The sequence below is a fragment of the Electrophorus electricus genome, unplaced genomic scaffold (genome assembly GCF_041902795.1).
Source record: "Electrophorus electricus isolate QZ-2024a unplaced genomic scaffold, ASM4190279v1 Scaffold63, whole genome shotgun sequence".
NCBI classification, from domain to species: Eukaryota; Metazoa; Chordata; class Actinopteri; order Gymnotiformes; family Gymnotidae; genus Electrophorus; species Electrophorus electricus.
In genome coordinates this window covers 217200-235000 of record NW_027658780.1, presented here as the reverse complement: position 1 = coordinate 235000, position 17801 = coordinate 217200, and the positions used below count along the sequence as shown (strand labels likewise).

The following is a 17801-nucleotide window of genomic DNA, read 5'->3' as shown; positions in this document are numbered from 1 at the left end:
GCATCCAGTAGAGTGACACCGCAATGCTTATGCTTAATGAATTGTACAGGACAGACACAATTTGGATCAAGGTGAGGTGCTGAAGCACAGCATTCACAAACAAACAAGGTTAAATGAATACTGACAGTGTACAGTGGAGGCCAGCGAAACTAGGCCACATATACTGACGAACGGATGAATGGTGTAGATAGATAAATAATGAATTAAGCTTGGATTGCTTTTCCATGTGGTTGTCTGCAGCACGTCTAGATCAGCAGACAGAAGCACGCCTCAGACATTTCACAGACCTCATAATACCTCATCACGCAGCTCAACTCATTAATATGAAGTATGTAAAAACCAAATTCTCGCACGCATGGCTGACAAAGAGACCGACACATAGTTCACATAATGTATATATAGCACATACATTGCTGTGCACATAACAGAAAGTCTTGCTTCCTTCGAGTCACTCACACTCCAGAATCCTTACAGGGCACAGTACATGCTAAAGAACTGTGTTCACCTCGTGCAGCTAAAGGGGACTACACCGTTGCTGTGGGGTGGACTTTCAGCATTCAGACAAACAGAAATGCAAACCACTCACTTGAAGTATATCCCCTCCCCCATTCTGTATTGTAGAGTGCGACACCTGTCTCTCTGATGCATATGTCTCCCTCTCTTGATGCTGGCTTGGGAGCCTACGGCACGTGGTCTTTGTCTTGCTAATTCCCTGCCCTCTGAAAGGCCCTTGGCCAGCACTCCATGCTCAGGTGGAGGCTGAAAGGCCAGCTCAGCGACCAGCTTTTTTATTTACACCGAACAAAGACAGCACCTGCCCAGCAGCCAGGTCTGTGCAAAAGTACACACACACACACACACACACACACACACACACACACACACACACACACACACACACCCAAACTCATACTCACATGCATATGTACATATATACACATATACACACATACACACACACACACACACACACACACACACACACCCAAACTCATACTCACATGCATATGTACATATATACACATATACACACATACACACACACACACACACACACACCCAAACTCATACTCACATGCATATGTACATATATACACATATACACACATACACACACACACACACACACACACAGATACACACACACACACACCCAAACTCATACTCACATGCATATGTACATATATACACATATACACACATACACACACACACACACACACACACACACAGATACACACACACACACCCAAACTCATACTCACATGCATATGTACATATATACACACATACACACATACACACACATTCATACACACACAAACATGCACACGCATATACACTCGCATATATACACACATACGGACACACACATACACGCAATAATACACACACACACACACACACACACACACACTAATAGGAAAGAGAAAAGGATGGAGGGAGAAAGAAATAGAAAGAGAAAGCTACAGATAGTGAAAGAGACCGAGAACGCTAAATGACCACCTCTATCACCCCACAGAATTACTCCTCTACCATCTGTTGGTATTGTTAAGGTGATGCATTTCTTTGGAATCAATGCGACTATATTTAAAAGGGACTTCCTAGAAACTGCTGATACAACATTTTGTCTAATCACTGTCCATTTTCAGTCAGTCAGTTTGAGTACTGTTAATGGTGTGTGTAGCTCTAGTGGGGATAATGAGACAGTGTTTGGATATGAGTGGAGTTCAGACGTACCTTCCTTTGGGGCCACCCGGGGAGACTGGTCAGTGTGAGATGGTGCATTGTATGATAGCGATGAGCTACCTGCAACACATGATGTGACATCATTGTTAAAAGACAAATGTCAAATCTGTTATTATGACACCAAAGTCCAGTCCCACTAAATTATTTATTGATGTGTAATAATGATGTAAGTACAGTGTAACTACTGTTTACACTTTGAGGCTTTATGGAAAAATAAAGACAGGCTGCATTTAACGTTTTACACCATTCATCCCTCTCTTGCAGTATTTATACAAAATTTAAAGTAACTTCTGTTGATTTACTTTGCATTGCTAAAACTGGCAAAGTGGTTTGGATCAACAGTGATACCATCTTTCACTGGTCCAAGGCACATTCATTCACATGAGGAGTATTCAAATACTCATATTCATCTGTGAAGATTTACTGCTATTGAGGTAGTGTGAGTGGTTATGGAGGTAGTGTAAATGGTTATGGAGGTAGTGTGAGTGGTTATTCAGGTAGTGCGATTGGTTATAGAGTTAGTGTGAGTGGTTATAGAGGTAGTGTAAGTGGTTATAGAGGTGGTGTGAGTGATTATAGAGGCAGTGTGAGTGGTTATGGAGGTAGTATGAGTGGTTATGGAGGTAGTGTGAGTGGTTATAGAGGTAGTGTGAGTGGTTATTGAGGTAGTGTGAGTGGTTATAGAGGCAGTGTAAATGGTTATAGAGGTAGTGTGATTGGTTATGGAGGTAGTGTGAGTGGTTATGGAGGTCATGTGAGATGTTATTGAGGTAGTGTAAGTGGTTATAGAGTTAGTGTGAGTGGTTATAGAGGTAGTGTGAGTTGTTATTGAGGTAGTGTGAGTGGTTATAGAGGTAGTGTGAGTTGTTATTGAGGTAGTGTGAGTGGTTATAGAGGTAGTGTGAGTTGTTATAGAGGTAGTGTAAGTGGTTATAGAGGTAGTATGAGTGGTTATGGAGGTAGTGTGATTGGTTATAGAGGTCACATTTGAGGCATAACTAACAACTCCTTTATTCTCAGTGGGGGAATAAAGAGCAGAAGGGTCATTTTGATTATACTTTCCTTGTGAGTTGAAGCTGCTGGAGTAGGGCAGTAACTGTGTGTGTGTGTGTGTGTGTGTGTGTGTGTGTGTGTTCCATGGGAGATGAGAGGGTGCTACATACATATTTTAACCTCCAGGCCCCTCACCCCCAGTAGCATGGTGTTGGGCCCACAGAACAGGGCAGGCATTGTGTGGGGTGTGATCCCTATGTAGCAATCAAACACTGCTGCCCCCATAGCAAAATAAACCCCCACATAGCCCTGGGCTAAAAAAGGAGGGGGGCGGGGGGTAGAGAAAATGAATAAGAGAGAAAAAAAGGAGCACGAGAGGGAGATGGAGAGAAAAAGAGAGACAAACGAACAGAGAGGGATGTAGAGAGAAGGACAAACTGAACTAGAATGGTAGAGAGGAGTCAAACAAAAAGACACAGAGACTATTGACTATTGTATTACTACAATTATTGACTACTATAAGACTACAGCATCCTGTTAGTTCGGTTTCTTACTATAGGTACTATTAGGACATGTACATTATACAACATACACCAAAGAGCAACTGTGTTTGTGTGTTTGTACATGTGTGTGGAGTTGCTTTATAGTGTCTTCTGCTTACTGTTTATCCCTCCATAAGAAGATGGCTGTGTTGGTTGTTTTTGGGCCTTTGAAGCTTTTGTAGATCTGTGGCATTACATAACTGCGCATAGCCACTCATAACCTCTCATAGCTGCTCATAACCACTCATAGCTGCTCATAACTGCTCATAACTGCACACAACTGCTCAGAGCTGCTCAAAGCTGCTCATAACTATGCATAACTGCTCAGAGCTGCTCATAACTATGCATAACTGCTCATAGCTGCTCATAGCTGATCATAGTTGCTTGTAATGCCAAACTGTCACTTCTCTCTGTTTCACACAACACCTGGACACACAGACATTCTCTTACTCAAATATTTTTACTCCTAATGCACTCACACACACACACATACACACACACACCACCAACACAGTTTATAGAGGGTCCTGATCCTCACAACGTCAGTGATAATCTGCTCTAAGTGGAAAGGCAGCTCAATAAAATCCAGAGAGAGAACAAACAACAGCAAGAGAACTGCAAGAAAGAGCAGAGAAATATATATAAAGAGAGGTAGAGCAGAGAAGGAGAAAGCGAGAGAGCGAGAGAGCAAGAGAGAGAGAGAGAGCTTCACATATGTTTATGGTCTGTGTAAACTATCAAGGGCCTCCCACACTGGGATTGTCACACTAGTGTATCCACTTGTTCCTACAGCCTCAGAGCGAGTACCATCAAGGACGTTCCAACAGCGTGTGTGTCCCTGAATAATTCAACTTTCCATCTGTCTGTACTGCCATAGACGCGCATGCTTTTCAGTTTTGTGAATCACACACAGCCCCGAACCCCACAACGCTTCCAAACCCACAACACACGTGAACATGTATGGACCCCTGCACATGCATGCACCACCTTACACATACACTCTCAAACACATGCATGTGCACTCTCTCTCTCTCTCTCTCTCTCTCTCTCTCTCTCTCTCTCTCTCTCGGGCTTACTGACTGGTCAGGCAATGTCAGTTTACTGCAGTACCCCTCTCCCACTGCAATTTAAACAAATTCTCAAATTGCGGCCAGAAAGCATATTGGCGCTTGGGTGGCAGTCACATGCAGAGTGACCTACGGTGAAGCCGAACTAACGGGCTGAGTGTTCGCACCACTCTGACCAGGCTGCAGCTTCATTCACGCGGCTACATGTTTTCCCGGGAGACTGATCTTTTGGGCTCGACATCCAGACTTCAGTCCAGTTCGTGTTTCCTCTCTGTGCATGTATCTGTGTGCATTTGTGACACTTTCTGAGTGCCATCATTCCTACGTATGCTCCTTTGCAATATATATATATATATATATATATATATATATATATATATATATATATATCTGGATGCGTGTAGGTTTGTGTGTGTAAGCTGTTCTCGCAGTCTAGCCTGGGACTAGGGGAGAGGATCCCTCTACTGCTCTACTGTGTATAAGCTTTAATGACATGCTGGAATGTTAATCAGAGTCAGAGTAAACAGAATGCGACTGCCTCCATGTACACAGATGTGTATTAAATGATTACACTGCTGCTGTCAGATCCTGAGACGGCTCACTCTGGAGACACCTCACAGGCTGTTTACACGCACGCAGGGTCATACTAGCATGTGTGCGTGAGTGCGTGTGTGTGTGTGTGCGTGCGTGCGTGTGTGTGTGTGCGTGTGTGTTTGTGTGTGTGTGTGTGTGTGTGTGTGCGCGCGTGAATGCGTGTGCGTGTGAGTATGTATTTGTGTTTGCCTCATTGCTTGTCTGTGATTGTGTTTGTGCTATGAGAGGAAAAAGATCAGAAAAAGATCAAAAGTCTTGGGTTCTGAGAGTGAACCACGCCCTGGCAAATTCACACACACAAATTCTACTGTTTGATTCTGACTCAGGATTACAGCCAAACTGATTCAAATCAGCCCACGGTGGAGTCTGAGCCACCTTCCCACCCTAACTCACAAAGAGGCTGAAGTGTGGAGAGAGGTGGGGGTAAGAGTGGGGTGGGGGGATTAGCATGATGCCTTGTTGTTAAGCCCAAGTTCAGCGCTGCAGCACTCTTCTCTAACGAAAACTCCCAAACGTCAGGCTCTCATCTAACAGAGGGGGGAAAGAAAAAGCCCCGTGGCGGCTGGGTTCTGCCTCTCTGTTCACAATGGCCCCGTTATGCTCTCTGTCTCCACGCAGCCCTAGGCCTGGCGAGGCACACGAAAACGGCCGACACCCACAGAATAAAGTTCCCATTACCTCACGCTGCCGAATCCCTCGGCGCATGTGTTTTTTTTTCTCAGAGAGTTGCGCTTTTAAGCACCGTGACCCCGCCCACCCAAAAGCCAGCTGTTCCCCTCATCCCGTCCGGGGGCCCGACCCTTTGGAGTACGCATGCCGCCTCCGTTTGCCAGCGGATTGGCGTGATCGGTGCTCGCCGGGGCTGTGTGGCTCACGCCGGAGCAGGGTGCGAACCTTGGGCGTGCACTCTCCCCTGCTCCAAAGGGGCAAGACGGTGGGCCCGCTCACAGATGCACCGCGTCTCTGTCGACGCATTTCTTCTAGACGGCACTGGGGGAAGACCTGACCTCGTTTATTTTCCTGTGAAACAAATCCAAAACTAGGCCTGTAAAGGCACGGCAGAGTAACGGGAATGGGATGGGAATGGGCTGGGAACGGGATGGGAATGGGCTGGGAATGGGCTTGCCGCTGTCCTTAAATGAGGGATAAACGTTCATGTGCAGTGCGGGGGCAGGGGCACGGTCAGGCAGACGGCCGCCCGAGGTCACACACCTGGGCTTCGTCTCAGCCCACCGCTGGCTGCGGGCACTCCGGAGGGGAGAGGATTTAGATGGGTCGGTTATCGAAATTCTTCATGGTCGCAGCGGCTCTGCCAAGCAAAACGTGGCTGTGCTGAGGAGTTATGGGAGTGAGAGGAGCCAGAAGCCGTCCCTTCCTGAGCCGAAAACTATTAAACCTACTTTGGAGACTGAAGCGTTTACTGCATGGTGTGACATGTGACTTCAGTCCTATCTTTCATTACCTTGTCCCGCATGGCAGGGACTCAGACAAAACATCAGACGTTCAAACAAATTCTCCATGTCGTGGCACAAACAAAGGGAACATGTAAATATAGTGACTTCATTTACCACACTAAACAATGCAGATCATATGTTGTGTATTGCTATTCATGCATTCAGCAGCTGAGATCAGTACCAAAGACTTCACTGTTATGGCAGAATTCATTTTGTAATTTGATTTCTAAACAGTTCATAAATTCTAGTAAACAAACACAAACTGCGCCTTCAAAACTTCTTGATGATTTTTTAATAATGTGAGAGTAAAAACTGTTTAAGCAAATGACAGTGTTGTAAGAGGGACATCTGATTCTATGGTCTGGCATCCCTTCCAGTAGTTATTAAATCTCTAGTCTGACACTAGACAGGAATTCAAGAGCCACTGAAATGGGAAATATGATATCAGCAGGACATTCTTTTGTTTGCCTTCGATGGTGATGCGCTAGAACTCTGCGATACTGCGCTTGGTGGTTCGAAGCACGCGTCTGATCTTTTAGCCTCTAGCGTGTTGCACGTGGTTGGCGATTTCACATGGTAGTCATTATGTCTGGCCACAAGTTCTGTCACACTCACTCCAAAATTACAGCACCTCAACTGCAGCCCAATATGCTAACCCAGAAACTAATGTTTGTGAGTCACTGGGAACTTACCAACACACACCAAACTTAAATCTATAAAAGGGTTTTAAAATGTACGTTTAGAAATTAAAAAAAAAAAAAAATGCCAGAGACAGTAGGCTTGATACATGACACTGGAACAATTTCATTGGACGCCTGCCATCCCTTCACCCACAGACAGACACCCTCAGTTTCAGAGGAAGAAGAGCACACTTACTTTCCCTGAGATAAATGAGATGTGAGAGCAAGACTTCAGCGTTGTAGACACTCGTGAGCCTCAGGAAGTCCTCCTTGGTCATCTTGCACAGTTCCTTTCCGTCCGTGTTCTGGAACATGGCCGTGTCGATCTCCAGGAGACCATACTCCTTCACAGCCCAGTCTAGCCACTGCCGCACGTGGTCTGGAGACCACAGGGACGGGTCTGCAAACAAAAAAACCCCATCAGCACGCAAATCAGAGCCTTGGGTACAGAGGTCTAGAATGGAATACTGGTTGATGTGCTGGGTTACTTACAAAGAGTTAAAAGTAAAAAAGTACAAACTGGTCATTTTGTTTACTCTTAAGAAAGACTACCTAATATTTTTTATTCATCCTTCCAAAGAGGTTTACTGGAAATATCATAATAATCAAAATTGTCCCTGTGGTGGTTTGCTTGTAAAACTTTCACTTCCAGACTGACAGTTTCATATGGAGTTATATTCAGGCTCTTGTGTGTAAGATCTATCAGGGAAGAACAGGGGATGCCGACTCACACTTGAACTTTACCATCACTCTTCCCTTTAACTACACCCCGTTGCTGCCTGCCCAGAGAACAGCGCTGTTCTTAAGCTGTGCAGAGTATCTGCAAACACAGCAGCCACCCATTCTGTTCCCCGCTGTTTGTTCGCACCTGCGGGGACGATTACTCTTCTCTCATTGGTGGTCATGTTGGGGGGTGGGGCACTCTTCTCGTCCATGTAGCCTCCGTAACCCATCTGTGACGTCTCGGAGCTGCTCACCATCTTATTGCATTTCCCCACACTGCAGTCCACCGGGGACTCCCTGAGACCGGGGGGGGGGGGGCAGAGAGGCTTAGGAACAAATATGCTTGCTGCTCAGAAACCCAGGACATCTTAGACACTCCCCGCTCGCTGGCCATGAGCCCTACGCACCCATCACAGCAGGGTAAGCAGTGCTTTCTGGTATTTATTCATTTATTCACTTCTCTGAATAACAATTTAATGTGACTGATGTATGAGCAGTAACCTAAACAGCTCATTTGACATCTTATGCATCTTGTACAAATCAATGGTGCAATCAAATCCACATTACTGGCCTGCTTGCATTGTGCTATTCACTCTGCAAAGTCATTTGCAGAGGTCGAAGACGTGCCACAGCCTGGAGCAGCTCGTGGATTCTAACTGCGCAATGAATGTCATTTGAAACTGGTGCGCAAAACAAATTTCTGAGACATTTTTGTCATGTTCCGTGGAGCAAAACTGAATGCGCTTGGCCTGGTGAGTTGGCCGCACCTGGTTCCGTTGAGGTGGTCGTACTCGCGCTTCACGCTGACGCGGACGGGCTGGTTGATCCACTCCTGTTGGGGGGGGACGGGGTTGATCTTGTGGGCCTGTCCGTAATCCTGAGCACTGGACGCCGTCATGTCCGTCTTGGCGAGCGGCGCGGCAGCAGCGTAGGGAGGCTCGAACAGGGACTGGTCTTCACTCACCACTGATAGCGCCTCCTGCAGGGAGGGAAGGGAAAGCGTTAGAGCAAGATGAGTGTTCTTAAATAGGCTTTACCTGTTTTTGTCCAGAACGTAGCGCAAAACCATCCTTCTGAATCCTCACTGTTAGTATGCTGATAAAGTTAATAGTCAAATAATCCAACATAATCTGAAGACCACTATTTCTAAGTACATTTGTACTTTTTTTTTTAAAATCGCTCATGGCTCAAATGTGAGCCAGGCCAGAGAGGAGATCCGGGAGCGCAGTCGCAGTTCTGAGGTCACGGTGCTGTTTGATTTCCATGCGGGAGCTTGGCTGGGGTGATGTTGCTTTATTAAAGAAAACAAACGGTGCAGACTGGCCGACCGGAGCGCTCTGTCTGTGCTGACCACAGGCTAATGCTCCTCACGCAATCCCACTGAAGCATTCATTCACAGTCACATCTTCATTCACATCTTTCATGGGGTCCTGTGCCCCCCCACAACCCCTTTCTTTTGAACTTCGTTCATGAGCCAGCACAATAGAATAGATTTCCTTCTGCTCCTTTCATAAGCTATAAACACCTGCCAGAGCCTGCACCTGTTAATGTCTAGCTACTCATTGTACAGTAGAGCAGTACTGTATAGGAAGAGTACATGGCACTCTCTGGAGGGCCACAAACTTCTCTGGTGTTCCTTCTCCATAAAGCAGAGGGTTGTAAATATACCAAACTACTTGGAAGAGAATGCTGCGACATTTTAGGTTTAATTACAGCCTGATATCTCCTTGAGTAGAGTGCTTCCTTCAGATTCTGTACATCCAACTGAATGAGATCTCCATGGCCAGAAGTGACACCCGCCACTCGGCCGAGGCTGCCCGGAACACAAAGCAAGCTTCTGCAATGAAGCCATCATGCACAAGCACCCCACCTCCGTGTGCTCACTACACTGAACCCCCCTCCCACACACACAAAACCCTGGCACTCCTCGACAGGCGCCATCAACTTGATGGGTTGGACCAGCGCGTCATGAGTAGAGCCTATCAGAGGGAGCCAGGGTGGCAGGCCAGCCGCGGGATAGCTATGACGGGGTGAAAGAATGCCACTACAGCGCCAGATAAGGGCCTGTAGCACCACTCGGACAGCCGTGTGGCTCTTAACTGAGACATATCAACCTCCACCATATAATTCATGATTGGCAGTCAGGCTTACCCAAGATTACAGATGCTTTTTTAAAAATAGGAAAATCTAATTCCCCATGCTCATGCACATGCGCACACGCACACACACACACACACACACACACACACACACACACAATGCAGTACTGGCAATAGGCACCATTCCTGCATCTATATACATGGGTGATTTCAGAAAGGCTGGAAGGAAAATGTATGAAGTCAAGCTTTTCATTATGACGAGGTTGAAACGTTTGCAAAAGTGCCATTTTCTTCAGACCATAAATTAGCAATGCCTACATAGCTCACTTGGTCCAAGAAAAACCACAGGCCTGGGCTGGTGTGGCCGTATACATTAACAGTGAGGCGCGCCCGCGACACCTCTTTAAACAGCAGTCTTGTACATAAACATGGGTGCAGCGTGAGTTTTTGTTTGTTTGTTTGTTTGTTTGTTTTCTGACTAAAAGAGACCACATTTTTCAACCAGGGTTTGAGATTGCCACTGCAAGCCTGCAGAGGGTGAGAAGCCGTTGAGAGCGGTGGCTCTTCCAGCCGTCAGACACGTCATGGCTTCAGGTTGGGATGGGCTCCTTCCATGAGAGGCATGGTGCCATACAAGGTGCTGATGCACAGTGTGTTCCCGTCTTTTGTTTAAGAAGGAAGAGGAAACCTGACAGGAAGCCAGATTGTGAAGAACAGGAAACCTCCATGGCTCGAGAGCCCCATTATGATGAGTAACACTGCATAAGTCTACAGTTAAAACTCAATCAAGAATAGTGGTTACCCATACAATATAGCAGCCATTTTTTAAAAGAAATAACATTATCAACAACAACAGTAACAATTATTATTATTATTATTATTATTATTATTGTTGTTGTTGTTGTTGTTGATGATGATGATGATGTTATTGTTATCACCATCATCATCATTATATTATTATTTTTATTCTTTAAAAAAAACAAAAAACACCTATTTTTAAAAACTTTTATCATCAATTTTTATATAACATTCTTGCAATAAACTTTTAAATGATAAAATTATAAAATTTGGCTTTTTGGCAATTAGCATGATGAAATCTGCAAAGACAGATTCACAGGTCTCCAAAAGCCTACACCACACCCAAAGCCACTAATAAGAGCACAAAGAGGGAAATCAAGGAACACACAGTTTCTCTCCCCAAGACCCCCCCCCCACCATCACCCACCATCCCGCAATATAAATCTGATTAAAACTCAGGTCATAGTTTATGCAATTTAACGTACAGTCGTTTCCGGCACCTTTTATCATTAGGTTCAAGCCTATATTTAGGTAGAATCGTGAAAAACGCATGTTTAAAAAACGAATAATAAAATATATGAAAATCTCACAATAGAAATCGGGAAAAAAAGGTTTTATGACCTTTATCAGAAATCAGATAACCGGTGCAGTGGTTTGCACATTTGCACACCTACTCTCTTAGACAATACCTTTTCACTGATACTTGGTATTATAAATATTAATTAATTCTTTCGTGACATTAATACCAAAAGAAAACACAAAATGAAATCAATAATCGAGAAAGTCTAATTAATTCGATTATCAAGAAAACAAAACGCTGAGTGATATTATAGATGTAGTGGGTGGGCTCGGTCCTGTGGAGTATGAACCACATACCCGGGCGCAGGACCCGGGCGCAGCGTCACTGATCCTGCGTAGCTACATATCAAGCCAACGCTTTGTGATTTATATATAAAACGCTACGTTCACACGAACAGCTTAACGCGTCGAGAAGGGCACTTCAAGAAACAATCCCATCAAGCATCGTCGTTATATTATGGCTCGAAGATACATACATTACAATTTTCTTAAAAATACCCATTTTATTTCGTCCATGAACCGCGTCTATACGCTGCGCTCGTTCCGTGCTTTTACATCTGGGTGATGCGTGCCTTCCCCCCCGTTTTTCAACATTCAGCGAAGTTTTGATGAAAGGGAAAAGGAAACTTTGAGGAGGAAAACCGTAGGAAATCTGGTTACCGCTCGCGGAACGACAGAATAGAATTTCTGCGGCGAGACCGTTCCACATCCCCCCAGACTGAAATAAGCGTCGGTCCTATCGCTAGAGACGCAACTCCTCAATGTGGTCTGTCTAAAAAGCTGTCCTTCAAGCTTACCTTAATAGTTCCGTCCATTTTGTGCAATTTTCAGTGTACCCCAACAATATTCCAAACATGACACGCGCCTGAATTAATTCCAGCCCCCGAGATGTCGCGGAGAGAAAGAGACAGTTTAGCCGGATGGTTTTTTTCCTCTAATTTTGGGAAGTGAAGTCACTCCGCTAGAGAAGGAAGCTATGTGTGTCACTTCTAGCCCTGCCTTCGTTGCGGGACCGAAAGGCAGGATATTGTCCCAAGGAGATAAGACACGAAAACAATAGCGTTTCTTTCCTCTGTAAATGTTATTGCTTGGAAATATTTACGGAGTAGCTGCCAGCTCTTTATATGTTATGCATCTGCGTGTTTTTCTTAAGCAAGACATTAGTCAAAGTTTAAAAAATGTTTGTTATCATACTTAAACTTTGAAATGCATATTATCTCAACTATCTGAATACGAAATGAGAATTTCATACTTATAGCCATGATCATAAGCGACCGCTGTGGTTGTGCTCACAACTACAAAGATTAAACTGTCTCTAATGAACTCAATGAACCTAAAATGACAAAACTACAGGTTTCATTCATTTTAGTTCCTATATTTGACCGTTTTATAACTCGAAGTTTCACAGAGAGATATATGAACTTCCTGCGCCGACACATCTTCATCGAAAGAGGTTAAGGAACAGTAAATCAAGACGAGGAGAAGCGAAAATTGGAACTACCTGTGGCTGCGTGTGTTGTGAATCTCTTGTAAGGGTCTTCCAAACGTCTGCAGTGGGGTGAAATCCCGAAATTGTTTTTACCTTTACCATGAATAAAATCCGAACCAGGAGCGGCACGGCGAGCGGAGCCCGACTGCGTAGATCTGCGCTGCACGTGTGCGTCTGTTCACGAGCGCAGGGGTGAACGCTGTTGGACGGACTATCCCCAGAAACACTAGTGTATGTGGCACGTATAGATGCACAAAAACTGATACCTGGCCTAATTTGGTGTTGAACAATTTTACGATTTCAATGGCATTTGGTATACGGTCTCAGTGGCATGATACTCGGGGGCTACGAGATAAAAGGCTAAACTATTTTCACCACGGACAAATAAATAAACAAAATACATAAATAAATAACATATATTTGTAAGGGCTGTAATTGTGATCACCACCACCTCGTCTTTTGCAATATTGTTAATGGGTTCTATTCGTCTATGGTCTGGTTATAATTACTTATTTATGTTGAGTACATGGCTTAATTTCAGCCTTTCAAATCAGAGACCCCAGCCCCCACACCCAGAACTTTTCTCTTCATTCTAAAATAGCCCTCATCAATTCAGCTGCGTTATTACCGAGCACAGTCGACTCGTGGAGCTGGAACAGGACGTGACCAGACCTTCGGACCTCGCGAGCCCCTGACTGAGTGGGTCGTGCCTGAGGGAACGACAGCAGTAGGGCGAGATTGAGTCTGCGTCCACTGGTCTGTCTGCTCGCGACTTGGGGGTCTGGTGGGGGAGAGGCCCCCTCGAGACCGCCACATCTGGATCCTGCTAGGGGTCAAGGCTTCCCCTGCCTGGGGCCAGTGCAGCTCGTCGTAATTAAGGGAGACACCTTGTTTAACCATTTAGAGTCGGTGTCTACTCTCAGTGAACAAAACAGCACTGTCTGAACTTCTATATAGAAAAAAACGATCTTAAAGACTTTCATCGATATCGTCTTGCTATGCGAAAGATGTAGAGAATTTCAATTAGAACGTTGTTTTGGAATGAGGCCAGGAAGACGGGGAGTAACTTTAGAATACAAGTCTGGATTTTTATTTGTTGGTGTTGTTTACGCATGGTTTGCCAAATCCACAACATATTCCACAGTCCTGCAATTTGGTGACATAATTATGATAGACTGTAGTGGTCAGGATGGACACAGTTGCTGGCCAAAGGACGTGAGAGATGAAACATGGTTCCCTAGAGTCATGTCTCCACAGACATCTCAGCATTCTTTTAATTAAATCACAATTATCCCTGAGCGCACGGCGAGACGGAGGTCTGACAGTCAGAAGGGAGTTACACAGAGCTAATGACTCTAATGTTTTATTGGATCTCCCTAGGATCGTATAGATGAGATTTTTGACCAGTGCTTAAATCACATATTCCATAAACGATAAGAATGCAAGCAGGTCTACATGATTTCGTTTGGAAAAATAGTTCTAAAAGGTATTTAATAAAACTGCCCGAAGAGCTCATTTACACTTTGATAAAACGATAGTATACAGTTGAAAGTAAGTTATGATATTAAGTTCTACACATGTCCCAGACCCCGAAAACACGCCAGGTCAGGGTACGCAACGTTAACTGAATAAAAGCGTCATTGTTTCATATTTTCACATGGTTCACATTTTCCCCTTTAGAATGGTTCACTGCGAAAATGTTAGTGTTCTGATTTGGAGAGTTAGATTTAATTGACGAACAAACATCATCAGACAACGTAAACCTATCGTAAATCTCGATAAAACGGCGTTCGCCCAGCGTTCCAGTCATCCAGGTCAACATGAGTCCAGCGGTAACAAACATTTTTGAAGGCCAATAAACAGATGCATGTTGGTTTATACAACGAGCCACAGAACATCTGGCGTGACGCTGGAGCTTGACAGCCAGACATTTCTTCCAACCACGATCTGTGGGAAGCCAGTGGCTCCACACTATTGGAAAAGCCCTAAAGTGGGTGGGCTCCGTTGGGGATGGGTTAGGTTTGTAAATGGTTACTCTAAGACACCCACAAACGCTCAGAACATGACCAACCGAAGCCTCCCTCGACTGCCCAAAAATGTAGGAAATTACTGACATTTTTAACTCAAAAAGTACAACAGCAACAACAATAACAACAACAACAACAACAATAAGAATAAAAACAACAATGATAATATGATTATTATGGCTGTTAGTATTATTAGTTCATACCTTTTTAAAGTACATTTGGAGAATTGTCTGCTACTGTACTAAAGTATACTTAGGCTATGCGTTCAGAGTCCTTTTAAAGCACATTGGTCTTGAGACGACCTACCTCAGCAGATCAAAATCATTGAGAAACTATGAATTAAGGTATTGTGACTAACGTTTCAGACATATTATCGTAACCGCGACGCTGCCCCTGATCTAGATCGCGCTTCTCAGGTTATTCATTAGAATTTAGAACTTTGTCGCGAGCCCCTCTCCTCTCACGCAGAGAGAGAGAGAGAGAGAGCGAGAGAGAGAGAGAGAGAGAGAGAGAGAGAGAGAGAGAGAGAGAGAGAGAGAGAGAGAGAAAGAAGTGAAAATACCGAAGGCGAAAAATGGAGACTGCTGCACACAAGCGCAAAGCTGTCTGGCTCTTTGCTCGAGGCCATAATTAATTTGAGATTTATTTTTCTTGGAGAACTCAAGTCTCGCCTGGCCTTAACCAAACAAAACCACAGCTAAACCGTGGGTTCGCTTGAATGAAGCAGAATATTTCTCTAAAGCTGATCTTCTGGACTTCAGGCGTGCCTGGGACACATTCGGAACAGTACAGCTCTGCAACCCTGTGACAGCTTAAATTGTCACTGTTACCAACAATACGCATCTTCCGCCTACGCTCAGGCTATTATAAAAGACATTTTGGTGATCGTCCAGTTAGGAATAAAAACAAAACACAGTCTAACAAAAACAAAACAAAGTCTAGTGTAGGCCGTTTACTGAAGCGTACTTCTGATTCATATAAACAGTGATGAAATAATGGCGCATCCCCCTCTCAACGTGTCAGAAACATCAAGTTTACCTAATTCCATCAAGCAAAGATTTTTAGAGAAACAAAATTTCATGTGCCGTGCTTTCAAAGGGGAGCTGAAGCGTTATGAAGCGTCTATGAATATTTAATATCACTATATATAGCCTACAACCCTAAGAGTCAGTCCTAATTTTAAAGCATTCTTTTAGTATTTGTAGAGACGCTACCATCGACTCGGTCCACATCACCGTTTGTTTTTAAATCCGAAGGGATATAGTGGGATTTCAAAGAGAACGTTTTCTTCCAACATTCCTTAGTCGCTAATGTCTCGAAACAAATCGTGGACTGTTCGTTGGTCTCCAACATTTGCACACTGTGAAACTCGGCCCCTATGTGGAGCAACACAAACGCAGTGTCTTCATGAAAAGGTCCCTTATGCAGGAGGGTAATAAGTCTCCATAACATAACAAGTCCGTTCTGGAAAGTATGCTGATTGTAAAGATATAATGAATGACTTTACCAGGCACAATATTTCATTTTCATGGTGTCTGTCTGTATGTACGTGAGCTCTCTAACCCTTTTGATATATGAGGGTTTTTGCGTGGTACTGCTACTTCTGTCATAAATACACTCTGGAAATGTCAAAGTGTCTTTCATTTTCTCAAAGAATGAACAACCACAGTTTATCTGAGCGCCCAATTACCTGTGCCAAAGCACCGAATGAACACGCAGCCTCTGGACCCTCACGAGTATAAATAAATAAATAAGTTATCCCGAACCTACAGATCATTCGTTGTCTATAACCTGCTAATATTATTAGGTCATATTAATGGAAATGTAAAAAGTTTGATCTTGCATTAGATCATTCTATATCGAACATTAACAGAACATTCTTTGCAACTTCAGAGCCAGATATATGCTATTCGCATCGTTTGTGGTGTTCACTTGAATAATTGAATATGAAGCAATGCGCTGTTTCAAATGTAATTACGAACATTAAATGACCTGCAAACAGGTCAGAGCTGACCCTACCCGTCCAGTGCCACCCCGCCCCTGCCTGCTCCGCCCCGCCCCGCCCTTCTGAGCAAAATCGCAGGCAAGAAATCGCAGGCAAGGTGCAAGCAAACCCTTCTCTGTCCGCCTTTGGCTAAATCAATTCCAGGGCACGTAGTCCATCCAATTGGGCTAATGCATAACTTGTAAAAAGCACATTAAATATTCATCTCCGGAGTTTAGGGCTCAGCTCTATAACCTGCCGAGTGACAGTTCCGCTCGTGCCCTGGCCTTGCTTTGCAGTTATGCTATTTCTTATTTCAAAAATGGCCATCAGGGACGGGACGGGGGCCTAAGCCACAATTAGAGGTTTTTTAAATAACATTTTCTTATATATTTTAAATGTAATATCTTATATTTCTTCCCTGCTACTGTCGCCCTTGGCTTGGTCACTGGCCGCTTGGATTTGTAAAGCTGCTTTGTGACAACATCTGTTGTAAAAAGCACTATATAAATACATATGATTTGATTTAATTTGATTATATAGTGAGATAATGTTCTTGGTAAATACTGATTTCAAATTGTAAAAAATATTACACATATATTACATAAATATTACACATCCTCTGCATCCTCCAATTACCTGTTCGCGGTGGTGATTTTGTCTTACCTTGACGTAAGACGAAGTGTCGGGGACAGTCTGAAACATTGTCATTGGACAAAGAGCCGAAAATGTGTCACTTTCACTTCACGGCTCCTAAGAAAATGAAAACAATAATAGAGACAAAAGCCACAGGTAACTGCAGTGGAAAACGATCCTAATAATTGCTGATCATCACTAAATAACAACATCAGCAATATCGTTTCACTACTACTACTTGTAATAATGATTATTATGATTGAAGTAATAATAAAAATAATAATTGTGATATTTATAATATTATTAATAATGATAATAGTCAATGATAATCAATTTGAAAGCTTTAAAAAAATGCAAACCGACTACATTTATTCAATTTTAAGCAAC

At 43.9% G+C, this 17801-nt stretch overlaps 1 protein-coding gene across 5 annotated transcripts in view; it reads right to left on the bottom strand.

Moving 5' to 3' along the window:
- LOC145656215 (Friend leukemia integration 1 transcription factor-like) overlaps window positions 1–17531 on the bottom strand; it is a 25219-nt gene extending 7688 nt beyond the window's left edge. For 2 of the 5 annotated variants that reach the window (XM_081709571.1, XM_081709573.1), the window contains exons 1-5: window positions 12780–12938; window positions 8570–8781; window positions 7948–8099; window positions 7276–7479; window positions 1741–1809 (exon numbers count right to left, since the gene is read on the bottom strand). In XM_081709571.1, the coding sequence (XP_081565697.1) occupies window positions 1741–1809; window positions 7276–7479; window positions 7948–8099; window positions 8570–8781; window positions 12780–12869 (727 nt within the window). In that variant the 5' untranslated portion in view covers window positions 12870–12938. Of the gene's footprint in view, window positions 1–1740; window positions 1810–7275; window positions 7480–7947; window positions 8100–8569; window positions 8782–12075; window positions 12230–12779; window positions 12939–17444 lie in introns of those variants that run through there. The other 3 variants (XM_081709572.1, XM_081709575.1, XM_081709574.1) reach the window with 3 other exon arrangements.
- Window positions 17532–17801: the final 270 nt, after the last annotated feature.